The 25,217-nt window shown below is 53.3% G+C and overlaps 2 protein-coding genes across 3 annotated transcripts; both read left to right on the top strand.

The window, feature by feature from the left end:
- The first annotated feature begins 200 nt into the window (after positions 1-200).
- Positions 201-14,025, top strand: HOXC6 (homeobox C6). 2 transcript variants are annotated; one of them, XM_045073179.1, is made up of 3 exons: positions 201-744; positions 11,770-12,115; positions 12,848-14,025. In XM_045073179.1, the coding sequence occupies exons 2-3, from the start codon at positions 11,962-11,964 to the stop codon at positions 13,153-13,155; spliced, it is 462 nt and encodes a 153-aa protein (XP_044929114.1). In that variant the 5' UTR covers positions 201-744; positions 11,770-11,961; the 3' UTR covers positions 13,156-14,025. The 2 variants fall into 2 exon arrangements, with proteins under 2 accessions (XP_044929114.1, XP_004774628.1); XM_004774571.2 differs by lacking the exon at positions 201-744 and having other exon boundaries at positions 9,387-12,115.
- Positions 14,026-15,229: 1,204 nt separating this feature from the next.
- Positions 15,230-20,861, top strand: HOXC5 (homeobox C5). The gene is made up of 2 exons (XM_004774573.2): positions 15,230-16,829; positions 17,546-20,861. Exons 1-2 carry the CDS (start codon positions 16,376-16,378, stop codon positions 17,758-17,760), a joined length of 669 nt encoding a protein of 222 aa, XP_004774630.1. The 5' UTR covers positions 15,230-16,375; the 3' UTR covers positions 17,761-20,861.
- The last annotated feature ends 4,356 nt before the right edge of the window (positions 20,862-25,217 follow it).

The raw sequence follows: 25,217 nt of genomic DNA, 5'->3' as shown, positions 1-25,217 counted from the left end.
GAGAGAATTGGGTAAACATGGCGACCGCGGCGCCCATTTGCACACGCTACACAAATGCATCGCATTCCCGGTTGTTTGCAGAAAATTTACAGCTGAGTAATAAAAGTTTACGATCGACTCACAAGTTGGATTGGCCACAAGAAGTCATGTGGATTCCATCCATGAACGTGAACTTTTTATTGTGGTTTGTCCGTTCGGAGCGCTCCGCAGAACAGTCCTCCCTGTAAGAGCCTAACCATTGCCAGGGAAACCTGCGCTGGGCGCTCCCTTCATTACCAGTATTTTTTTTTCATTAATCTGATTAATAATTATTTTCTCCCCCCATTTAATTTTTTTCCTCCCAGGTGGAGTTGCCGGAAGCTGGGGGCACCTGGGGAGGGGGGATGTGGGGGAAGGGGCAGGAGTTGAGGGCACCCCTCTCTCCCTTCCCGATCCTCTAGCCCCCCAAGGGGCAGGAGGAATGCGGGAGCAGGAGTTGAGATAGGGAGCTGCAGATGCCTCCGCCCCTCCCCTCTCCCAGCCTCTCCCTCCTGCCCCTTTCTTGCAACTCTCCTTAATTTTATTTGGCTTTTTGATCATTGGGATTATTCTTTTTTATTTTTAAATTTATATAAAGTGTATATGTGTGTGTGAAGCTGAGACAGGCTCGGCAGCGGCACAGAATAAGGGAAGACGAGAAAGAGAGAGTGGGAGAGAGAGAGAGGCAGAGAGAGAGAGGGAGAGGGAGAGTGACAGCAGCGCCCGGTAAGTGTTTCCTTATTGGTTCAAATATGTAACTAATGGTCCGTAGCTGGGTGGCGGTTTCAAGATAAGGACAGCAGCGGCTTGTCTTGGTTAGAGAGGAGAGGGGGGCTGGCGAGAGGGTGGGCGTGCGGGCAATTAGGGGGAGAAAAAGTGGGCGGGGGGGGGGAGGATTGGGTTAAGCTGTAATACGGTAGTGTGGGAAGAGTGTTGTCCTGATGTCACTGTGCGCCGAAGTTGGGGGTAGGGGGGCAAAAGGACTGCGCCTGTGGGGCTCAAGGCCGGGGTCTAGTGCGCTGACGCGCTGCCTGATGCCCATCCTGTCCTTACCTATTAAGAGATCTGTGGCCTCTTGGCTAATGGGACTGGGACGGAGGGGGCCGGGAAGCTCAAACTCCAGGGCAGGAGACAAAACTGTAGACTGTTACTATTGCCCCCTGAGCAAAGTCAGCCCCCCAACCCCCAAACAAACTTTCCAGAGCCCCCTCCTTGCCCGCAGCCCCCTCCCTCCCAGAGAGCGCCTCCGCGAGAGCTCACACATGCGCAGTGCGGGCCCAGAGCCGGGCGGCGGAGCAGGAAGAGAGAGCAGCTACGAGGGCGGTGGGGCCTGTTAATTGGCAATTAGGGGGGAGGCTGTTGGCTGGTGCGCGTCAGCAGAGGAGAGTGCGTTTGCCCACCCCCAGCTCCCGCCCCCACTCGAGCGGACGGAAAGATGGGAGGTGCCCAGCACTGCGGGTGGATGAGTGGGGGTGGGGGACGAGGTACTCAAAAGCCATCTTGTGCTTGGAGAAAAGGGGCAAATCTGCCTTCTCTCACCGGCCCAGAGTCCTTCACCCCCAGCCGCGGCCACTGTACCCGGGATACCCATTGGGCTGCTTCACCCGCCTCGCCTGGCCGCTCTGAGCTAGGATCTGCCTTGTCTGAGGCGGGGGTGGGAATTGGGGAGGCCCCAGGCTGGCTGGAGAGAGGCCCAGGCCTCGCTGGCGGGGCCTCTTGGGTGAGTGGAGGCAGTGAGGACTCAAGGCGCGGCTGGCTCCTAGGGTAGGGACGTCAGAATCAGGCGGCCCGGAGGGTCCTGGGCGCTCGGGATCTTCCTAATAATTGGTGCTAATGGCGTGTTGTATGGTCTTAACCCGACACATACGGTTTCATAACACAGTGGCTTAATTTCTTCCAAATGTACGTGGCCCTGAATGTGTTGCAGTTTGATATATGACCCCGCCCTGCTCCCTGGCCTGGGTCCGAGGCGGCCCCTATATGTGTGAGCTTCTGTTTGTAAAGGGCGATGCACACACAAGCGCTTACACACCCAGGCAGACACACCCCAGAGCTGGGGGAGGGGAGAGCATATTCCTGGAGAGGTCTGAGAGTCTGGGGGCCAGACTCACCTTCAATCCGAGCAAAGAGCTGCCCTCCACCTCCAGTCTTCTCTGGAGGCGCGACTAGGCTTCTCCGCCAAGCCCGAGTGGGGGAGGGGAACGCTCCTCGATTTCCTGTTTAAACCCTGACCCGTCGCCTGGGGGTCGGGGTTGGAGGGTTGGGAGGGAGAACCTGTTTTTATCAAATTCTCAAAAACGTAATTCGACTGCGTTCAAATCAAACCCCATTGGGTCCGAGTTGATGGTGAATCTTCTCTCCCCTCCCCCACAATCCCCTTCCCTTCCTCTCCTGCCCCCCCAAAATTCCCGTTTCATATCCGACATAAAGGCCTCTGAGGTATTCTCCCGGGGGAAGAAATGGCATTTTCTCTCCCTCTTCCACTCCCCCCCCCCCATAGGACTTGTGTGTCGGCAGAGGCGTCTGCCGAGGGGCTAATTTCGCGTTCCTTGTTTACGATCGAGAAAAGCGCTTGGCTCTCCCCAAATGGGCCCAGCCCGCCGCCTGCTCAGGCTGCCGCGCGCTCTCCCGCAGCTCCAGCGCGGCCCAGGGTCTGACGCCCCGGGTGGGTAGCCACGCGGCTGCCGCCAAGACCTCGAGTCTGTACGACCTGAGCAAGGCAAGGGGAGTGCAGTGGGCCAGTGGAGGGGCCCCCGGAGGCCTGAAAATGGGAGCCTTTCTCCTGGCGTTTTGTGGGAACTGCCGACCGGTGAGGTCTCTATTTCTCTTTCGCCTGTATTTTGTCTGCGCCCCCCCCTTTGTCTGCCACCGCCCCCCTCCCCCGCCGCCAGCCCTGCAGATGGCCGCACTGACTTGGTTGGGGGTGGGGGGACAAGTCTCCTTTGTTCGTCCTCCCCCAGAAGAGTTTCCAGAGAAGGCCACTCAGGACAGTGGGTATTCACCTGGAATATTAGAGGGTGCCCCCTCGCTTCGGAGGGGTGGGCCTGGGGAAAGCACCAGTATTTATCTCGGCCTCCAGGGATCTAAACAGATACGCAGCAGGCGAGATTTCAGGGTGCTCTCTTCATGAGTGACCGGATAACGGCACCATCCTGAGGTGTTCTTATATAATATTTTTATCAATTGATTTTCTGTCCCTTCCTGGCGAGGGTCCTGCAGGCCCCCACGTCCTTCACCCCTTAGATCCTCCTCATGAGACAGAGGGATGCAGAGAAAGTACAGCAGGAGTGACTGATCCTGGTTTTCCAGTTTTCTAGCCTGGCCAGGGGATACACCCAGCCCCAAACGCCAGCCCTTTCCTTCCTTCCTTACTTTCGATTTTCACTCCCTTCTTCCTCTCCCACTCTGGTGCTCAATTAGAAGCACAAGAGGGGCCACCAGGGGCAACCCTCAGCCTCCTTGTAGGCCAGTGTCTCCGTAAACGTGGTCCTCAGTGCAGGATAGCCCTGGCTGTGTGTATCTAATAATAGCCAGGGCAGCTGAGAATAGAATCTGGCCTTGGGACTCTGCACGCCCAGGGCTAAATCTGGGCAGATGCACCAAATGTGTCCGTGGGGTTCCGGCAACTCTCCCTGGAGCGCAGGGCCCCCAGGGTTCCCCTCTGAGTCCACTCTTTGAGCACCTCGGCCCTGCCCCTTACAGGCTTTGTCAGTCCTGCCACGGACTGTATTCCGCGCGCCAGTTCCTAGCTAAGGAGAAAATGGGCAGAGCAAGCCCTTTCTCTCCCTGGTCTGACAGTTGTGATCCCTATGAAGAATGCGCCCTTGTTTGGAGAAGGCGGCCTTGTTGGGTTGGCTGTTGTGTTCCAAAACCAGGCTTGGTAGCTTTATACACTTATTATATATGGGCTCAAATGTACAGACTCCGACCTATGCATGAATATATACAGACTCGGATTTCCTCGGTGGTTAAGTGTATATTACCATGCTTGTACTCGCTCAAACACCGTTTTATGTGCATGCAAAATTTTGTTAGATGGAATTGGGCTCAAGGAGGCACTCGGTGCACCAAGAAGGCCCTCTGTGCATGCTCTCCTGCAAACGTGTGCGTGCTGAAATCGGACTACGCGGGTTCCAGGAACCGACTGATGCCACAGTCTTTCTCAAGATCTTATTGCCTTTACTGTTCAGCCAGCTGGGCTGGGGAAATATTGAATCCCTTCTGCTTTCTCTCCACACCTCCCCCCTAGACTTCCCCAGCTCCGAGGCTGTTTACCAGGGGAACACTGTGGTGTTGAAAGTGAGTTTTGTGGGAGACTCTTTTTGTGGGTAAGGTGGACCTTTGGGCAGTTCTGAGCAGTTGGCGAGGCCTGGTGCTTGCTGCCTTGCTGGGACAGTGAAGGAGATCTGAGTGGTTAATAAGGTGGCTTCTGGGCCGTGGTCTGAGGCAGCTGTTTGAAGAGGCTGGTGGAGAAGGCGAGACAAAATGGGTAGGGGTATGCAGTGAATATCTATCCCCGACTCCGGGCCCTGCTTACCACGAAGCCCAGCTTTGCCTGCGTCGTCCTCTGTGGGGCCGATTAGGGCCTCTCTAGGCTCGCCAACCACCCAGATCTGGTTACTGGTATGACTTTGTTTTAATTCTCTCTGCTACCGAAGAAGCTGGGGAGAAAGCTGACAGGCAGGACTGGAGAAGAGTCTGGGTCTAGCTGCCTGTGGGCCTAGAACCCTGAATGTGAGCCGGGGCTGGGAATTCCCAGCCTCCCTTCCTAGTCTTTCTCCCATCCGGGGCCACGGAAAGCCAGAGCAGGGGAGAGTGTACATATCCTTGAACCGCTCCTGAAAGAAAGTAAGGACAGGAAAGGGGCTACTGGGGTTTTCTTCAACTCCTTAGGCAATCAGGTTCCTCCCAAGACTTTCCTGTCCAGACACGCTGCGGGTGCCGGGACGTGCAGCTTTCTTCCAGCTTTTCCCTTGGGCACTGGGGGCATCCTTGGGCTTTTGGACCTGGGCCACGCCCGGGTGCTGGGGTGACATTACCCCCAAATTGTGCTCCTCACCCAGCCCACGGCCTCTGCCACGGCGGCTGCGGCCGCCCCTGTTTATTGTGTCTGTGAGTTGTTTACTTGTTTTGTCTGCTGCCACCCTGCGTCAGAAACCCGCCAAACCAGCAAACTCACCCAGGAGAACAAAGTGCGGCGCTCTCCTGTGCTCCCTCCCCTTTCCGGCACCCTGCTCCCGCCATTACCTCCTCCTTCACTCTCCTTTTCCCAGGGGAGGAAGCAGAAATTGTCCTAAAATAGGGCAGCTGTTTATGGGGTTGGGGGAATTATGGGGACACCATAAACCTCCGGGTGTCCGGGTGGTAGAGAGACTTAGAGCTGCCCTCCCCTTGCCTTGGTCTTTTCTTCCTTCCCCCCTGGCAACTGCTTGCTTAAGGGGGCCACAGTCATTGAGAAAGCTGAGTCCCCCTCACCCTACTCCTCCATTCCTTTCTGCAGGAGTTTTCCCTGAGACACAGGTTGTTGGGTTTTAAATCAGAGTGATGTTGGCAGATTCATAAAACTAGATAAAGCATGTCGTTCTCCCCTCGCCCTCCCTTCTCCTCAGCCCCCCAAAATAGCAGTGAATTTAAGCAAATCCTACAAAATTAAATTGCCCCTTCGCTAAAGATCCTATAAATCTCCAATCCCGCCAGGTGTAGAATCGAAGAGGCCGCTGTTCGCCTCTAATTTTGCTCCTGGCTATCAAATCTAAAAGAGTATCATCGAAGTAAGTAATATTCTTGTTTCTGAAATTAATTCCCCCCTCCCCGTCTCTCTCTCTTTTCGCCAGTGCAGATTAAATGGTTCTCTCAGATCAGCAAACAATAAAGGACGAAATTATTTATAGGGAAATGAAGATGGTGTTTCATTGTTGGCTTATTATTCCAGAACATAATAACATTTTATTTTCAAGGGGGAGAAGGTAGGCTAGGGGAAGAAATGGGGAAAGGAAAAAGTGTGAGGAGAGGCAGGGCACCCCCACCCCAAACTCCTACTGTATATGACTTAATATGACATTTACAATTCCCTCATGACAATTCTCTGTGACGTCATAAATGCCCTGCTCTTGAATTTTAAAATTCTCTTAAACCTCCAGAGTAGGGCCAAGCAGTGCTTAGTGTGGAGGGGTAAAAGAAAAGCCAGGAAGCTGGGGGTCCTTTGGCCCCATTTTGGGGGGCCAAAAATATTCTAAATATTTTAGATTTTCAGTTTTTTCCTCCTGGGCCAACCAGGGCCACTTGCTTTTCCTCCCTGAAATGTCACTCGGCATCTGAGTTTCCCTCCCCATTTCCAGTGGGGATGAGATACTCTGTCCAAAGGCTCTCTTGCATGGCCTCTCCTCAGCTGATATTCAGCTGTTTGGGACAGAGGTGGGATGCTTAGGGGCCCGGTCTCCAAAAGCCAGAAATGATTTCTTCCAGAGATGAGCCCAAAGGATCTCAGGGCTGAGTGGGATGGTGGGACAGAAATGCTTGGGATCTATTTTACTTTTTAACCTTCAGTTAGTGAAGTGAATTGAGAAGCTAATCAAATGCCATTGTGGGAGTTTGTGTCTGCTGGTGGTAATAGCATCAACTGTAGAAAGGTCAGGCAGAAGTCTGGAAAGAGAGAGGGAGGAGAGAAGATATGAGGGGAGTGAGCAGAGCCTCACCATGCACCTTTCTTCTCTGTTTAATTGCAAATAAAGCAAAAACAGCTTGGGTAGCCTCTCAACCTCTTAGCTAAAGAGAGAATTTGCCAGCCCAGGCCTCAGAGGTGTTTGGGTATTTGGGGGCAGTTCTCAGGCGCTTGACATGCCCCATCTGGCCTCGTCTTCCTTCCCCCCCTCCCTGCTGAGCCCCAACCCCATTCAGCTGGCCAGCCTGGGCCCTATCCCCAGAATATAAGCACCCCCAAATGGGATCCATTTCCGGGTTGAATGTGTCAAATTTCACCTTTCTCCAAGTGTCTCCATGCCTGAACTTTGAAAGGAGGAGGAACATTCTGTTTTGGAATGCAATGTGTATGGGGAGGTATGTGCTCAGACAACTTCCCCCACCGTATCTATAAGAAACTGGAGGCTCCTTGGGTGAGCCATGCTTTGGTGTTCCCAGGCAGACCCAGTTCCCCGCATTCAGGTTCTCTGGCGGACTTGGAGACTCTCTTTGCAATCCTTTGACTCTGGATTCTGTGGAGATCAAAGGAACTCCTACACAAAACACTGGGCATTTGGAGTAGGATTTATTTTTTAATTTTTAAGTTAAAAAATTCTAATCAGAAGCCAGTTGGGCCAACTGAGCAGTCGCCCTAGAACAGCAAAACCTTAACCAAACAGTGGGATTGTAAGGTGAGCTGAACAATTACTGAAACTGCAAGAGGGATTTCAGCCTTTGCCCAGTGGCACAAAAGGGGCTGGTGGGGCCACCGCTCTCCCCCTGCTCTTGAAATCAAGAATTGGCAGGGGTGAGTGGGGCAGCTGCAGTGGCTGCCGGGCAGCCAAGCGCCCAGGCCGAGCGCTGAGTCCTGCGGCTCCCGTGTCCAGGTCCTTGAGCAGCCTCCGGAGGCGCCGAGCTGTGGTTGGTGGCGCCGGCAGCCAGAAATGGAGTGTGTATCTGTGTGCAAGGCTGGGTGGGTCACAGATGTCTGCACAGAGTTGGGGGAATCTAGGAAAAGAAAGAAGATTGGCAGAACACAAACTAGCTAGGACTCCTAGAAAAGATTGTCCCCCAATAAATATTCCAGATCTCAGCCCTCTCACTTCAGATACCCTTCCCCAAGCAATTAATATATTTCCTAGAGCAAAGTGGAAAGCAAAGGCAAGAGGAGGCCTGCCCAGGAACCCCTTCCCAGCCAGAGTCCAGTCACACCCACCCTCTCCCCAAATGAGAGCTGCACAGGCTCCCAGCCCCTGGCCTGGAGCAGGTTAAGGCTGGGGCAAGCGCGCTTGACTCATTCTGAGAAACCTTCAAGTGCCCAGCCTCCTAAGCACCCCTTAGCCTTGGGGACTCCTGGCCAGGGACTGCCCCCCATGCAGGCCCATGGCGTCTGCAGTTAAGTTCCTCTCCTATAATTAGCGCTCACGAGAAGCATGTGTTTTGGACTGGGGACATAGGGGGACTGGAGCAGCAAGAAACAACTTTCCCCCTTTATTCCTTTTCTGTGTTTTTTTGAATTCTCTTTTCGAATCCCCTAATTACAGCTCCGAAAGCGAAAATCTGCTCTTGCCGCCAAACCCCCGCGAAAATCTGCTCTTGCCGCCAAACCCCCTCGGAATGCCTGATTCCGGAGGCCCAAGGGGCAGAGCAACTCGGAGACCTGTGGGCCTGATGGGGGTGTTCTCTGACTGCTCTAGGCTTGTTTTATAGAAACAAAGAACAAGTCCCCCCCTTCCCAGGACTTGTGCATATTTACAGAGCTCAACTGCAGTTTTAATAAAACATCTGTTCTTGCTTCTGCTGATGAGTTTCCATAATTGTTTTCAGACAAATTTAACAGGAAAATATAAATATATTTAGAAAAACCCAAGTCCCATCTATCCCCCCATTGACATTCGTTGTTTCACCCAAAAAATAAAATTAACATAAAATGAGAAGAGAAAAATATAATCCAGTGGAGGGAAGATCGGGCTCATCTGACCTGCTCTCCCCCCTTGGAGCGAATCCTTCCAGCAATTTCAGCTGCATAATTAAAGATCTGACTGAAAGAAGGTGGCTTCTTTTTTCAGGAATAGAAGGTGATGGGGGAGAGTATGTTGGAAATTAATTTTGCCAAAAATCTTTAAGCAGTGGGGGAATTTATTTGTATTTCTGCTTCCCCTTTTCTCCCCCTTCCAGCATTTCTGCCTTTTTCCCCCAGCAGCTGGTTTCTGTTCATTATAAATCGGCGAGACCTTTCAGTCTCTGCCCTCTGTTTAGGGACGTAATAAAACACTTAACTTTCCGGGGCTGAGACTTACATTCTGCTCCTCAGGTCGCCCACCCCCGCGCCCACTACTTTCAGGCCCCAAAGGAGACTATCCCCAACTTTGGGGCCCCTTTCCCCTCCAGACTTTGTTTAGGAGGGGCTCAAGGAAACCCAGGCATCCTTGCTGGGGGGCTGCAGCACACGCTTCCCCAGAAGCCCCTTCTTTCTCCCAAGGTCCTTCCTTCCCCCACCTCCCATAAAAGAGATTTAAAAATACATAGAAAATCAACACTCATTGAAAGTGAAACCTCATTAAGACGTCCTATCTTCCATCATTCAATTTGTTGTACATTGCAACAATTTAATATCTTGAAGGAAATATCACTGACATGATTTATCCCTCTAGCAATCTCTCTGAAATGGGGGGGGGTGGGTGGGTGGAGGGAATTTACTCTCTCTTCCGGCCTGTTCTATGTGTTACACTGCTACCCTTAGGGCAGAAATGAGGCTGGGAACTCTGAGAGCGGCTGCTTGTGTCCAGGGGTGCGCTGACTTGTTTCTTAGCTCAGCCCCCTGGGTCTCCCCCCAACCCCCAGTTCTTTCCCGATCTACCTCTTGCCCTCCAGGGGGCCTGGAGCCCCAGCCAGCTGTTGAAAACCTCTGTCCAGGCATGCCATGAATTGGAGGACAGCTGGATTCTAGAGCAAAAAGCAAGTCACGCTGGTGTCTGTGTTTAGGTACCTGCCATGTTACCCCAAACCAGACAGCTCATCCCCAGATTTCTTTCTTAATTTGGAACCCTCCTCTACCCTTTCACTTTTATCTCCTTGAGCAGAAGAAAGTATGGTCCAAGAGGGGGAACCTTTATAGTGATAGGGGTCTTTCTCCCACCCTTTTAAATACCAACAAATTTCCCTCCTTTCTGAAGGAGTGGGGCTGTATTTTTAAAAACCAACACAAATTGCCCGGCAGGAAGACTCTTCAATCCCCCAAAGAAGCTCATGTATTAGCTAACATGTTGTCTCCACCAGCTCCTACACACTGTCTGCTTTTGGGTTCGAAACTTTATTTTTCCCCCCTAGCGACACTCCAGGGAAACCTTAACGTTACAGAAGATGAATAAACGAGTTTTTTCCCAGCGTAGTCCCGTTTATGGCTTTATTGCTACCCATTGATTACTCCGCTTTGTTACACAGAAGGAAAAGATCATAAAATCCGGCGACATCCGGGTTCTTGTTATAGCTAGCCCCCCCCAAAATTGGTGAAGAAAAAATATGAGCTTCCACTGCTCCCTTCGCTAGCCCCACTGCCCCCTCTTTGTCAGCTCAAAGCATTTTCAGCCTATATCACGATATCAAATTAAGTTTGGATTAATCAGGAGAAAAACCCCATCTGCACACCTTCCGCTGTTTCACTTCACCCACTGCAGCTCCCTCAGAAGCCTGGAACTCAGCTGCCTTTTCCTAATCTTCTCTTCCTTTTTCTCAGCCTCAAGGTGGAGAGAAAATAGGGGTAGGGGTTGCTGGGAGGCCCCGCTCAGCCAGGTGTGGCTTGTCCTTGAGTGAGAGCTCCCCAGAAGACCTTTGCTGGAATATCCCAAGCCTCAGAGCTCAGGTCCAGGGATGCCTCCTTTGGCAGGGCAGGGCTTCTGACTTGTGCAGGGGCTTGAGCCTGCTAGACTCTAACTGTCCTTCGGAGCTCCACCAGCCTTCTCTTTCTGCCTGGAACCTATGTGAATTACCCCACTGGCCCTCGCTGGCTCCAAATCATAAATTCTCACCAACATAAACAGGAGTTGATGTGTCTAGAAAGACTCTCAGAGTTCTTTCTTCTTCCTTTCTTTCTTCTTTTTTCTCTCTCTCTCCCACCTTTTACTTCCTTCTTTCTTTTTTCTGTTGTATTTTTATATTTTCCCTTTTAGGGAAAAATGCTGCAGGATTTCCCCCCCCCAAAAGGTTGTTCTGAGAGGCAGAAGGGGGCTGAGAGGAAGAGGAAGCCCATGCATGGCCCCGTTCACTTCAGCTCTGCCACCGTGTCCTGAAGTCTCATCCTTACCCCTTTAGACCTCCTTGCTCCCTATATCCCCCTTCCACCTAAGACTCTCAGCCACACTTTCCTTCCTCTGAGCACTATGTTTTATGCAGTTTCTTCCTACTTTTGATTTTTTTTAATTATCAGGGAAAAAAATATTGGTTTAGTGATGAGGTCTCAGTCCATGGAGGGTCAAACTAGGATTTCCTGTAGGCTTTCTGGGGATTCCCCCCTGAGCTGGGCAGTGGGGGTGGGGAAGCTCATCCCATAAAGAAATCAGGAAGTAATTTTAGAAGGGGGGAGATATAAAAGATGAAATCAGATTGAAAATAGAGGGATTTCTCCAGACCTGTCTCTGCACAGCACAACAAAGTTAGCTGGGGCTGAGAGATTTCCTAGCAGGGCAGCTCTTCTTCCCTGGGCCTCAAGGCCCTGCTAATGCCAATTCACCCTTCTTCACCTCCAAATCAGTTCCCTAACATATATATTTTTAAAAGAAATCCAAGTCTTACTTTCAAAGCACACACTTAGTCTCAACTAGGGAATCAACAGAAGCAGAAGCGATTTTTTTCCCCCTTCTTGACATCTGGCTTGCGATTGGCTGGAAGAGGGTCAGCTGACTTTGTCATTTTGTCTGTCCTGGATTGGAGCCGTCCCTATAACCATCTAGTTCCGAGTACAAACTGGAGACAGAAATAAATATTAAAGAAATCATAGCCCGACCAGGTAAAGGCAAAGGGATGAATTCCTACTTCACTAACCCTTCCTTATCCTGCCACCTCGCCGGGGGCCAGGACGTCCTCCCCAACGTCGCCCTCAATTCCACCGCCTATGATCCAGTGAGGCATTTCTCGACCTATGGAGCAGCCGTTGCCCAGAACCGGATCTACTCGACTCCCTTTTATTCGCCACAGGAGAATGTCGTGTTCAGTTCCAGCCGGGGGCCGTATGACTATGGATCTAATTCCTTTTACCAGGAGAAAGACATGCTCTCAAACTGCAGACAAAACACCTTAGGACATAACACACAGACCTCAATCGCTCAGGATTTTAGTTCTGAGCAGGGCAGGACTGCGCCCCAGGACCAGAAAGCCAGTATCCAGATTTACCCCTGGATGCAGCGAATGAATTCGCACAGTGGTGAGTTTTACAGCTCCGAGATATAAATTAAATAAACTGAACTGGCTTTATGACCGGCTTCCCTAGAAGAACGGGCGGAGAGAGTTTTTTATGGCCCCATAAAAACAATCACGCTCGTCTCCTCGCCGACGCCGAGACAGGGCCCCCTCTTCTGCCCCCTCTGCTCGCCTCCCGCTTGCTCGCAGGGGCCTGGCCCCCTCGGCCCCTGACGGGTTGGAGGGCTCCAAGGCAAGCTGAGGGGGCAGGAACAGGGCAGGGTATGAGGGGAGGGGGTAGGAGGTGGGGGAGCCCCCCAAAGTCGAGTCAGGCTGAGGAAAAGGGAGGGGGGAGAGTAGCGGGCAGAGAAGTGGGGAGAAGTTTTCAAGGAGCTAGGGTGCTTGGGGGAGGTGGGGGAGCCCAGTTGTTGAGAAATAGGGCCCTCATCCCCAGTGTTTGGGATTTTTCAAAAACCAGTTTTTACACTTACAGCTTTCTGCTTGGTTCTTGCCCCCCCCCCCACACACCATTCTTTGGGACACTCACCTACCAGCACATGGTGGGGGACTGAATGAAGTTGGGATCCTGGCTGTACCCCCAGTGGGGGTGGGGCAGGGCAAAAGGGAGAAGGCTGGAGTCCGAGGGGGCCCGTGAGCTGCTGGCCAAGTTGGGAGGGTCAGGACTTTGCTAGGCTAAATCGTCTGTGGAGGATGCCTCGCTGATTGTTTTTAGTGTGTTTTGTGCCCGGATCTCTAGGGGTCGGCTATGGAGCGGACCGGAGGCGCGGTCGCCAGATCTACTCGCGGTACCAGACCCTGGAACTGGAGAAGGAATTCCACTTCAACCGCTACCTAACGCGGCGCCGGCGCATCGAGATCGCCAACGCGCTCTGCCTGACCGAGCGACAGATCAAAATCTGGTTCCAGAACCGCCGGATGAAGTGGAAAAAAGAATCTAATCTCACGTCCACGCTCTCAGGGGGCGGCGGAGGGGCCGCGGCCGACAGCCTGGCCGGAAAAGAGGAAAAGCGGGAAGAGACAGAAGAGGAGAAGCAGAAAGAGTGACCAGGACTGTCCCTGCCACCCCTCTCTCTCTTTCTCCCTTGCTACTCCCCCAATTCCCTCCTAATCACACACTCTATATTTATCACTGGCACAATTGATATGTTTTGACTCCCTAAAACTAAATTAGGGAGTCAAATATGGACCTGAAAGTCAACTCTGGACCCCCTCCCTCACCGCACAAACTCTCTTTCACCACGCGCCTCCTCCTCCTTGCTCCCTCGCTAGTTCGTTCTCGGCTCGTCTGCAGGCCCTTTCCCTTGCCCAGGCCTTGGGGGCTCCGTCCCTGAACCTCGCTTCAGACTCCACAGATTTCCCTCCAAATGAGGACTTGGCCTCCCACCCCCTCGGCGCCTCCACCCCCGCCCCTGCGCAGAGAGCCGGCTCCCGGGCCGGGGCCTCCGCTCCGGGGCCTCAGGGCCCGGCCTGGCAGCCGCGGAGGGCGGGAGGCCCAAGGAGGGCGCGTTGTGGCCCCACAGCAACCCCCAGGGCCTCCCCGCAGCCCCACACCCGGCCCCTCTGCCCCAGCAAATGCCCAGCCCAGGCAAATTGTATTTAAAGAATCCTGGGGGTCATTATGGCATATTACAAACTGTGACCGTTTCTGTGTGAATATTTTTAGCTGTATTTGTGGTCTCTGTATTTATATTTATGTTTAGCACCGTCCGTGTTCCACTCCCATCTTAAAAGGGGAAAAAAAAAAGAGGGAAAATTACAAAAAGAGAGAAAAAAAAGTGAATGACGTTTGTTTAGCCAGTAGGAGAAAAAAAATAAATTAAAAAATCCCCCCCTTGTGTTACCCTCCTGTATAAATCCGACCTCTGGATCCGTTCTCGAATATTTAATAAAACTGATATTATTTTTAAAAGTTTATATCGGGATTTCTGTTAATTCGCTCGTGCGCCGGCCTGGGATAAAAGTTGGAGCCGGCTCCGAGCGCTCTTGCGTCTTCCCGCCGCCTGCAAGACCCCTGCGCTTGCCTTTCCCGGGAGCCGGGCGCAGAGCCGGAGCCTCCCTGTCCTCCTAGTGAACGCGCTAAGGGGCCTGGGAGGGCTCTCTGGGCTTCCCAGCGGAGCAACACACTCACCCCGCAAAAAAAGGCCGCATAGGATCTCGTTGGGGGTGTGGGAGGGGAAGCCTGAGGTCGCTCGAATTGGTCTCCAAACCCACAGAGGCCTTTCTTCTTGCCTGTGGTAGCCTGGGGTCCTCGGCTTCTGAACCCCGAGCCCCCAAGGGCCAGAAAAGAAGCCTTGGCCAGGCACCAGGGTCTCCCCCGTCCACTACCCGGAGTAAGGAGGGGGGCGCCGCGGGAGCAGCCCCCAGCCAGCGCCAGGCCCAGGCCGAATGTTGCGAAACGTGGCGGAGGCGGAGAGCCGAAGGGAAAGAGAAGACCGCGGGATTTGAGCCTTTCCGCAGGGACTGAGCGATTCAAGGACATCTCGAAAAAGAAAGTCTGGAAACTGAGCCTGCTCTGGGACTCCTGACAGGGCTGGGACAAAATTCCTTCTTCCTCACAGCCCCAGTCGCAGTCTGGTTCCTTACTCCTTGGCCTCTAAAACTCGGCGGGTGAGGAGCGCAGCCAGACCCTAACCCTGCCCCTGCTCAGGCCTTCTCTCCTGAAGCCCAGCCAGAGAAACCTGAGTGGACCTAGGGAGTGAGGTAGTGAGGGGGTCTCCCGGAGGGAAAAAAATCCGCCAGAGTTTTCCAGACCTTCCAGATCCCCGCCAGCGCCCCCTCCAGCACCTCCGCCGGCGGGGGGGGGGGGGGAGCACAGGAGGGGGGTTTCTCCTGGCAGGGGCGGGGATTTCCTGGGGAGAGGCAGGCAGGGAAGAATAAGACCTGGGGCTAGGGGAGGGGGTTCGGAAAGGGGCCGAATGGCTGCGGAGACCCTGGCCACAGGCTGTGAAGGTTGCCCAGGCGTCTGCCCTGCCCACCTCCTCCATCCCCCACCCCCAGCCAATCTTTTCCACGCCTCCAGATAGCTGAGGAATTGCTCTCCTATGGACCTTCTGTATCTAGGTCCCTGAAAACCTGTTCCAGAGGCCTTTTCCAAAAAGGGCACAAATTAGGCCTTTTCCTCTGTCTTGCTCATATAATATTTGTGGAGGCTTCAATCTTGCTTCTCCATGCCCTCAATTAACATCTATTTTCTATCCCAAATATCTGCCATCAGGGTCATACACAGGGATGCAGAGCAGTCCTCCAAGCCCATTGTGTCTGGTTCTACACACACACACACACACACACACACACACTCACACACACACACACACACACACACACACAGAGAAAATTGCCTAGTTGCCACTCTGGGGTCCCAGTATGGTGAGGTTTACTCAACTCCCCCAGGATCCTCACCTCCAGGCTCATCCCAGAGTTCCCAGTACTTTCAGCTTCCTGACCCTCCCCCCTATCTAGTTCTGTCCACCCAGGACCCCCTTCCTCATAGCATCCTGTCCACCTCTCCAGGGTCTGGGTTCACTTTCCCATGCTAACAGTCACCTCCTCAGCAGTAGCAGGGCCTTGGGGCCTCTAAGGAGAGCGACCTCGATGCTTGGTGTAGAGAACCTGAGGTAAATCCTTTGGGATCTCCAACTTGGCCAGGGGCCTCCCTACCCAAATCTCCTTTCCTCAGCCATTTTTGAAGATTGAAAGGTTCTGGGGGTGGAGAGACAGGGCTATCCGTTAGTTTTTGTATCCTAAGCAAGACCTCATCTTTCCTTAAAATTAAATACAGTTTAAAAGGCCGTTTCAAGGGTTTGTTGCAGCCGCAACCAGCGTCTCTACAGGGTAGAAAATCCAGCGGTCTGAAGGCGACAAGCTAGGCTGCAATTCCTCAAAGTAGGCACCAGGTGTCGCTGTGGGCTCGTTGTCCCGGCTACCCCCCAATTCCAAGAACCATTTTTTTTCTCCCCCTCTCTCTCTCTTTCTCTCTCACTCCCTCTTCCCCTTGGTTGGGCTTTGCCAACATATCAAGATGCGTTTCGCCGGCTTCCATCACTAACCTCCCGGAGGTCATCAAGCCAAATTTATGAGTGGCCGCTCCAGTCACGTGACTCTATTTAAGGCTCCCTTATTTGGGAAGAGCGCATAGGATAAAGAAAGAGATATCTCCACCTATAAATTGTGCACTTTGGAGAACAAAAAACCCCTCAACTTCAAAGAGTCACAAATCACCCTTAATCAAAAAGGGTGCAGAAATTTTTTTTGGGCCCTCCCCGCCATGAGCTCCTACGTAGCCAATTCATTCTATAAGCAGAGCCCCAATATCCCTGCCTATAACATGCAAACTTGTGGGAACTATGGATCGGCCTCAGAGGTGCAGGCATCCAGGTACTGCTACGGTGGATTGGACTTAAGCATCACTTTCCCACCGCCTGCGCCTTCCAACTCTCTCCACGGGGTAGACATGGCTGCCAACCCCCGGGCTCACCCCGACCGCCCCGCCTGCAGCGCCGCGGCCGCTCCGGGACACGCTCTGGGCAGAGATGAAGCGGCTCCTCTGAACCCCGGGATGTACAGTCAGAAGGCGGCTCGCCCAGCGCTGGAGGAGCGAGCTAAGAGCAGTGGGGAGATCAAAGAGGAGCAGGCGCAGACAGGGCAGCCCGCCGGACTGAGCCAGCCACCGGCCCCGCCACAGATTTACCCGTGGATGACCAAACTGCACATGAGCCACGGTAAACTTTAGGACTTCATTTTGCGCGCTCGGGTCCGCCTGGGTTTTATAGGCCATGCGGGGCAAATAAAGAAAAAAAACCTGCGGCCATAAATTTTACGATCCAGGCATCAATGGCTCGTAAAACTGTCCACTAAAAGGCTTAGAGGCTGTGTGCGCCCAAATTTACGACGACATAATTGGATCATAGGAACAAAACGTGTATAAAAGGCAATATTCAATTTTTGGGGGAGAGGGAGGGAGTTAAAAAAATAGAGGGATCTGAAGGGTGAGGAGCGCGGGGCTCCAGAGTGGGGATCCCCCCGCGGCTCCCTCCCTCCCTCCCCTGTGGAGCCGGCTCAGCCGGCGCTGGCCGCTCCGGAGGATTCCAGCGACTCGGGAGGGGCGGGAGGGGGGTCCCCGGTGCTCGGATCTCGAGGGTGCTTATTGTTCGGTCCGAGCCTGGGTCTCCCTCTCCCCCCAACCCCCTCAGTCCCTCCGGCTGCTGAGTGAAAGCTGCGGCGGAAAGTTTTCTGCCTGGGCAGAGGCGCCTCTCCGGGGGCTAGACTGGGCTTGGCTGGGCTGGGCCGGGCCCGCCTGCGGCCCGCTGGGCCTGCCCTGCCCTGCTCGCCTCCTCTCCCTCCGGCGGCGGGTGGGGGCCTGGGCCGCGGTCGGGGCGCTGGGGCGCTGCACGCTATTCACCCCTTCCTGGCTTGGGGGGGGCGCTTATATTTCCAGAGACGGACGGCAAGCGGTCCCGAACCAGTTACACGCGCTACCAGACTCTGGAACTGGAAAAAGAATTCCACTTTAACCGCTACCTCACTCGCCGCAGGCGCATAGAGATCGCCAACAACTTGTGTCTCAACGAGAGACAGATCAAGATCTGGTTCCAGAACCGCAGGATGAAGTGGAAGAAGGATTCCAAAATGAAAAGCAAAGAGGCTCTTTAGAGGCAGCGGGGAGGCCCGCAGATAGCACCCCGAGCCCGCTTTGGTCCCCGCGCCTTTCCTTTTCGGTTTTCCTCTCTATATTTTGGGAGCAAGGACGGGGGCGGCAGCACCGGCTCCGGGGCCTCACAGACAAAAGCTCTTTTCCTTGGCATTCCGCATCCCCACCGACCCCAGTTTCCCGAGGGGCTATCCGCGCTGCCCAGACTCCCTCCAGTTCTGCTCAGCACCGGGGAAGGGTGGCGGGCAGGGCAGGCTCCGCGGGGGATCCCCAAAGGGCTTCGGGAGCCGAGCTGGTGCTGAACGAACCCGGGCCTGGGCCTCCTCTTGGGCTTTCAGTCCCAACGCGGCCCTCCGGTTTAAGGTGGGCCCAGCAAGTGTTCCAGGACCCGCGGCCCGACCCTCCGGCCTCCCCTGTCCTTTGTTCCCGTATTAGGCTGGCCAGGCGGCTGAGGGCTGGCGAGAGTGGTTGTGCTTGCCGGAGTCTGGCCCCAGACTCGGGGTGCTTCGTTGTAGCGACTAAGCTCCATGTTTGGCTTTTAAATGATTTGTATATGAAAGGGGGAGATGACTGGAGGTCCGCCTAGGGCCCCCTCAGTGGCCCTATGCTCTCCAAACCTTCTCACCCATCCCTGAGCCCGGTAACCTCTCCAGCCTGCGCCCCCGCCCCCACCCGCATGCCCTCTCAGGTCCCTCTGCCTCAGACCACTAGCTAGCTCAACTATGGGGGTTCCCTGCCACTGGACCCCAGCAAGCAGTCCTAGGTTTCTTGGCTGCCCACGAGTCCCTGCCACAACTCTCTGTGCCCTCCTGCCCCATCGCTGTTGTCCAACTATTTATTGACTCCAGGTCTTTCCTGAAACTATATTTTGTCATATCAAATAAAGACAAAGAGAGAACAGGACTAAAGATGCAGCAATGCCTCTCTGTTTGGGGCATGTATTGGGTAAAAGTATCTAAATGGGCTATAGAGTACAGCGGAGGCCCACAGCTTCTCTGCCTCTTTTGAAAAAAGAATTTTTAGGAGCTTCGAGAGGGATTGAGAAGAGGGTGGTGAAACTGAGCTCCTTCCCAGATCCCTGGTTCCCAGAAGGGCCTTTGGGGAAAGGGGAGGGCACTTAGGTGGTGTGTACTGGCGTTTTCCATGCTGTGGCTTGTCCAAGGCTTTCAGGCCTCTGTACCCCACTCCCACTTTGGCTGGGTGAATCTGAGGCCTTTAGACAAGCAAGCAGACCACTGCCTCCCAGAGCTAATCTGCAGGGCCCGGAGGCTCCATGGTGCTCAGACTCTTGGGTCCTTTTGGGCCTCTGAAGATCTCTCCCAGGCCTAGGTGACCCATTTGGTCCCAAGAAGGATTCTCAGAAAGAGTTGGTACTGCTTGGCGAAGGGGTCTGAGGCGAGTTAAAGGAACTGTGTGTTAGCTTTTTAAGGTACCGCGGGAGATGGGAGCCTACAGTGAACCTGCCTGGCTGGCAACGTTCAAACCAGTTTCTCCCACTTCTAGGGCCTAAGGCTATGCAGGACAATTAGCTGGAAAAGGAGCTGTGTAGACTGGTGCCTCAGTCCCGTCTGTTTGCCATTATTTGTCTCAGTCTCTGGGATTTTGTGTGGAGGGGGAGTGGACTAAAGGGAAGGGGAAAAGGCAGATAATTCAGGTGGTGCTGAGGCCGGCTGTGGCCCATACTCTGCTCTGCTCCGGGCCTCTGGAATGGGATGGGGGAGGAAGTACTTTATAGGAGAAACAAATGTGGGAAGGGTCCATAAAACTTTACTGCATTTCCTCTCCTGCCTCCCACAATGGGGGTGATTTCCTGGAGCCAAGCCTAGGCCCCCCACACTGGGGGAGGGTGCGGTTCAGGAGCTGGGCTAGAAGGCTGCTCTTACAGCCAAGAGGGAAAGGGAGCAGAGAGACTCTGGGGAGGGGCAAGGGGAATATTTATGATTATTAATGCTGATGCTCCTTGAATTTATTATAAGGACTGACTTCTCTGCATCCCACTGCCTAAGCTATCCATCTGTCATTTTTTTTTTTTTTTTTAAACCGAGGAGTCTTTCCTCACCCCATGCCTAACACGTAGGAGGTCTCAACAAATGTTTATTGATCTGTGCCCATTGCTGTGCCCTTCCTTTTGCACTCAGGCCAAGTTAGGGCACCCGTTCGGTCTCTCCCTGACTAGCACACAAGAGTCTGCCCAGCCTAGCACCACCTCGGCTCCGCTCTCAATCTCTCTCTCTCTCTCTCAAATAAAATGTGTAATTTTCTTCAGGGAGTTATTTTAATTTTTTCTCCATGCTGAGTAAAACTATTGGGTGAGCGGTGAAGCGTGGAGAAGCACTGACGTCTCCAATGGGTAACGGTTAACTAAAAAAGAGGCCACGGCGCCCGCCATCACACCCTCCAGCATCACGGGCTGCAGAGGCCCTGAGCTCCCTCCCCAGGGGATGCACCGCCCCAGGGGTAGAACCAAGGGCTGGGCCAGAGCCAGGGCCCAAGTTGTCAGACCCGCCCTGCAGGGTCCACCAGCCCCTCTTGGCCCAGAATGCCTCCTTCCTGCAGTGTTAAGGCCTCTTTCCCTGGAGGAGCTGGAGGGTTGACTCAAGTTTGCCAGACTTGGGTGGAGGCAGCCAAGCCGGCCTGCCCCCGCCCCTTCTGTCAGGGTGCAGGCCTGCCCCAGGCCCCGGCCTCTGCTTCTGTGGCGTCAGCTGCCACAACTTTAGCAGAGGGCTCTGACGTACTCCCCTACCCTGGGACTAGGTACGGCCCAGACCCTCGCTTTCTCCCTGAGCGGAGTCTTCTGCTTTGAAGCCTGGGGTGGTTCTCCCACCAGCCAGCCTCCTGGAATAATCTGCAAGCATCAGGATTTAGCCTTGCCCTGGGAAAGTTAGTGGAGGGGCTTCCAAGTCCCAAGCAGAGACCATGGAGCCTGACTCCCCACTTTGCCCAGAAGCCCACCCCCTCTGGCAGCCAGGAAAAAAAAGGGGGGGAAAGAAGCCGTGACTTACCTTCCCGGGGGAGTGGGAAGAGGGGGACATGACCCACTCTGAGCAATTAGAGGAGAGAGGAGGGAAAAAAAAAAAAGGAGGAAAAAAATATCAACACAACCTCGAAGGCGACAGGTCCTTATGGAAATAAGTAAGTAAGTAAATAAATAAATAAGGATCCACCCTCTCCCCCCTCCCCACCCTGCAAGGGGGGTGTGGGGGTGGGGCAAAGGAGGAGCCCAAGGGCTTTTTAGTGTAACTGAGCATTAGAGAAATACGCAAGGCTTCTATGTGAATTTAGGAGTTTGAAACTTTTGGAGGTTATTTATGTGAATGGCCCGAAGGCAAGCCCGTGAGTGGCTCTTGGGGGACCACGTGATGTCATTAAACCAAGTTTTATGGTGTAGGGAGAGCTGACAAACCCACAATATATTTACATCATATATAATCTTAACTGTCCAGCCACGCAGCTGCTGGTGAGGTTTAATGCTAGGACAGAGGGCCTGGCAGTTAGAGGGGATTACGGCGCTGGGGATGATGGTGAGAGGTTACATCTTCGCAAATGAATCCCAGGCGAACACTGTAAGTTAATTTTCTCTCTCTCTGACCCTTTCTCCCGTTTACCTAATCCCCCCTCCCCATGATAGAAGGCAGTTCCCACTCATTAAGGGGAGGGGACGAAGGCCTCCCCAGGCATTCCCAGGCTAGGGTGGAAGAGTAGAAGCCGCTGGGAGGTAGGAGGATGGGGGAGCTTGTCTCCTCTGACCAGTCTCCCCTCCCTGCCCTTTATTTACTCCAGCTGCGAGTCAACTGTGGTAAAGAGAGGCCTGGGTTCTTTAGAGCTCTGCCAGTTCTTCCTGACCCTCTCTCCCTCCTCAGTTGGGAAGAAAGACTGCGGCAGACACATGGGTATTTGGTGTTTGTAGGAGTGTGCCAACTCTAGGCGCAAGCGCAAAGGGCCTCTGGGCTCCCCCCCAGACCAGGGAGGGTGCCAGTTCAGCCCTTGGGCCAGTGGCTCACAGTCCAGGCAGGTCAGGCAGCTGGAGAGGGAGGCCAGGAAGGCAGGCTTTGGGACTTCTGAGTCTCCAGGGTGCGACCTGAAATTGCAGAAGCATCTTAAAGGAAGCTGGCTGAGCCCAGAGAGCCCCAAAGCATTTTCTCTTTCCTCACCACCAGGCCTGGTGGACAGCTGTCCCAGCATCTGTAGTCTGGGGTCTTGGTCAGCCTGGAGCCAGGGTAGTTTCATGCCTCCCTCTAGCTGTTGGGATCTTTCCTGGCATTCCCAAGCCCTTGCCTGAGGCAAAAGTAGGCCCAGGAGGGACTACTTTTAGGAGTATAAATGGGTTGGAGAGTGGAGGCAATGTTTTTCCTAGACTGACCAGGAAAAGCCCCCCAGCTCTGGGGAGAGAGTGACCTCCGGGTGGTGGAGGAGCCATCAGGGCCCGATATGGACATGGAGTTCTTCTGCCAGTCTCAGGCTCCCTAACGGTGTCTAGGAAGGAGGCTTCTAGCACGGGAGGCACGTGTCCTCCACACCTGGGAGCGCAGCCCCCTCCCCATGCAGCACCCGGAGCTAAGCCAGGACAGCAATGACAGAGAAACTCAGTCTTCTTGAAGGGGCCGAGAGAATCCTACTGAATCTGGTGGGATTCGGAATCAGGAATCAGGGCGGAAGGTGGGCCCATGGAGGGCAACTGGTTCAGGCCAAAGAAAAAGGAGAAGAGTGGCGGGGAGAGCCAGGTCTGCGCCTTCCCAAAAGGGAGGATTGCTGTGGGGATCCAGGGCACACGCTTTTGTGGAGAAGCGCGGTTGAGGACGGGAAGAGGATGTAGTTAGTGTGCCCCTGCCACCCAAGGGGACTGAGGAAGAAGCAGGACTCAAGCAGAGACAGAGAGACCAGGCCCGCTCTGAGAGAGTGAAGGGGAAAAGAGACCCAAAGACACCCCTGAGCCAGGCGATCTCCAAGCCCAGCTCTAGCGGGCTCTCGGGCTCTCGCTTGCATAAGCAGCGCTGAGGCGGGACTTGGGGGACTCCCTGAAGCCATCCCTCTGGGGACCCCTGTCCCAAACCATGATTGGGCCTCCCTCGGTACCATAGTCCTCCCTACTCCTTTATTTCCCAGGGAAGCATGAGGATCCCAGAGGATTTCCCCAGGAGCCCATTCAAAAAATTAACTCCCATATTCTTCCTTTCTCATAATTAGCCCTCTCCACTCTCCCCTCCTTACTAGTCTGTGATTTGCGGGGAGTGGTTCTGGAAATTTTCCATTCAAGCCTCAGGGAGATGGGAGTTTTCCTTGCTTTCTAACTTGACTCTTCCCCTCCAGCCAGCTCCCCAGGGCTTTAGGGAGCGAATCTAATGGTCTTCATCCAAGAATTTAGCCAGGGCCAAAGTTCCACACCCAGGCAAACTCAGCCTTCCCATACCCCTGGGTAAAGCGCAGTCCCATTCCGTTCCTCTCCGTGGAAAAGGGTGTGTGTTTCTGTTTTATAGATTTACACAGCGTCTCTTGGGGGTTCCTCATCTCTTTTTCTGTTTCTTAGGCTCAAAAGTTCCATTTAAATATCACTCCCTCTTCCTTCCCCAGCAATACTAGATCTTCCTTCCTCTCAATCTGTCTGGGCCAGTTTTTTGCTATTTTGTAGAACAAATACATAAAGACAAATATAGATAGAAGAAAGACAAATATAAATTGGGCCTGAGATTCTTGCTTTTTCCACCCTGCCCCCACCCCGTACTTGATTTTGGGGTCTTCCTGGAGCGGGAGGTGGGTGATCCATCAAGTGCCAAGGTGCCCCAATCAACCCGGGAAGCTTTTAATTTTGTTCCTAGGTCTTTAACCCTTGAAAAGGTCAAACAACCAATCAGAAATGCGCTAAGCAGGGTCACATGGCCCCCACCAACCAATCAGCCAAAAAGTACTTGGGTCTCTGTCTCGCCCTTCCCCTCCATTCCTCTTCCTCCATCCCTCCCTAATCGTCCTCTTTAGCTCCTGGATCTGCCCTATCTCAGATAGGAATGGAAACAGCGGTGCTGAGAATATTCTAGCCCCTCCCTTTGTCCCTGAACTAGTTCTAGGGACTCTTTGGCTTGCATCCTGTAGTTCTAACCATGTGCCTTGGCCTCGAGGTCAGTCTCAGTTGTACAGGGATCTGAAGTTGTGGGAGTGTCCTCTGGATCATTCCCATTTTCTTCGGTGAGATCCTATCCAATTCACAGGGCTTTATAGACGTGGACTCTCGATCAGGGTGTACAGTAGGTGTGGATATGAAATCCAGTTCTGAATTCAAATTCTGATGGCGATTATCCCCTAAACACTTACCTTGTACCAGTTTCCATTCTCTTCTGATCCTCCTGGGGACAGGTGGGGGTGAGTAGAACTTTTTTTAAATTTATCTCTCTGGAAGTGCCCCAGAGCCATTTGCTTTGTCAAATGACCTCTGATGTGTGGGAAGGGAGCAGAAGTGGATTGAAAGTTGTGTTTGGTACCTCTATCTTGTTGAATAACTTTGAGACAGTTGAAAGAGTGTTTTGGAGGGATGCCTGGGTGGCTCTGTCAGTTAAGAGTCTGCCTTGGCTCAGGTAGTGATCCCAGGACCAGGTCATGATCCCAGGGTCCTGGGATGGAGTCCTGCATTGGGCCCCTTGCTCAGCAGGGATCCTGCTTCTCCTTCTGCCTGCCACTCCACCTGTTTGTGCTCTCTCTCTGACACATAAATAAATAAAATCTTTTCTTAAAAAGGGATTTGGAAAAAAGAGTGAGCACAGAAAATCAGGACCCTCCCTTGATATATTATAAAGAGTTGATGAATTTAAGTCCCTTTCCTTTGCATTCTAAATAATAATAATAAACAACTAAGTGATGATCCTGTGTTCTGGCCAGTAGCTATTAAAGGACACAACCACCAAAGGTGTGGCTTCCTGTGTTTGTGTTTACATGGGTCAAGTCAGAACAAGCAGTGGGTGGGAACTATTTCTGAGCAAGAGCACCTGATGGCACAGAAGCTGTGCACGTAGGACAGAAGTGCTGTGTTTCCTGAACACCTGGGCTGGGCCCTGAGCCAATCCACTCGTGCATGGGTCCAGACCCAGACATTGCTCCCTCCAGTACCCTCTGGTCTCCAGGGCTTTGTTCCATGGTTGATTTTAAGGTTGAATTCCCCTTCCCTCCCCTTCTCCTCTTGCTCTTCTACCTTCTTGAGCTGACTGAAGGGCAGGAGCTCTGATGGACTGTACCACCCAAACCTCTAAAGTCTCTTTAGGGGCATCAAGGGTGCAGGGGTGGAAAGAATAAGCCAATATGAACTGGGCTTTGACAGCATGCTCATTGGTCTTCTGGGTGGGCCTGATTTTGGGACAATGCATAGGACAGATGGAAGGTTTGGAATGAGAAGTCAGAGGAAGGGCAGCTCCTCTCAGAAACCAGAGATCCCCCACTTTCTAAGTCAACTTCAACCATACTGCACCGCTCACCTCTT

The sequence above is a fragment of the Mustela putorius genome, unplaced genomic scaffold, assembly GCF_011764305.1.
Source record: "Mustela putorius furo isolate JIRA1106 unplaced genomic scaffold, ASM1176430v1.1 tig00537227_pilon_pilon_pilon, whole genome shotgun sequence".
NCBI lineage: Eukaryota > Metazoa > Chordata > Mammalia > Carnivora > Mustelidae > Mustela > Mustela putorius.
The sequence above is the reverse complement of the archived record's forward strand: the minus strand, read 5'-3'. Positions and strand labels throughout refer to the sequence as shown.

Coding starts and splice junctions, on each gene's coding strand:
- HOXC5 (XM_004774573.2), top strand. CDS start 16,376: ATGAGCTCCTACGTAGCCAATTCATTCTATAAGCAGAGCCCCAATATC. Junction 16,830..17,545: donor CAAACTGCACATGAGCCACG/GTAAACTTTAGG, acceptor TTATATTTCCAG/AGACGGACGGCAAGCGGTCC.
- HOXC6 (XM_004774571.2), top strand. CDS start 11,716: ATGAATTCCTACTTCACTAACCCTTCCTTATCCTGCCACCTCGCCGGG. Junction 12,116..12,847: donor GCGAATGAATTCGCACAGTG/GTGAGTTTTACA, acceptor CCGGATCTCTAG/GGGTCGGCTATGGAGCGGAC.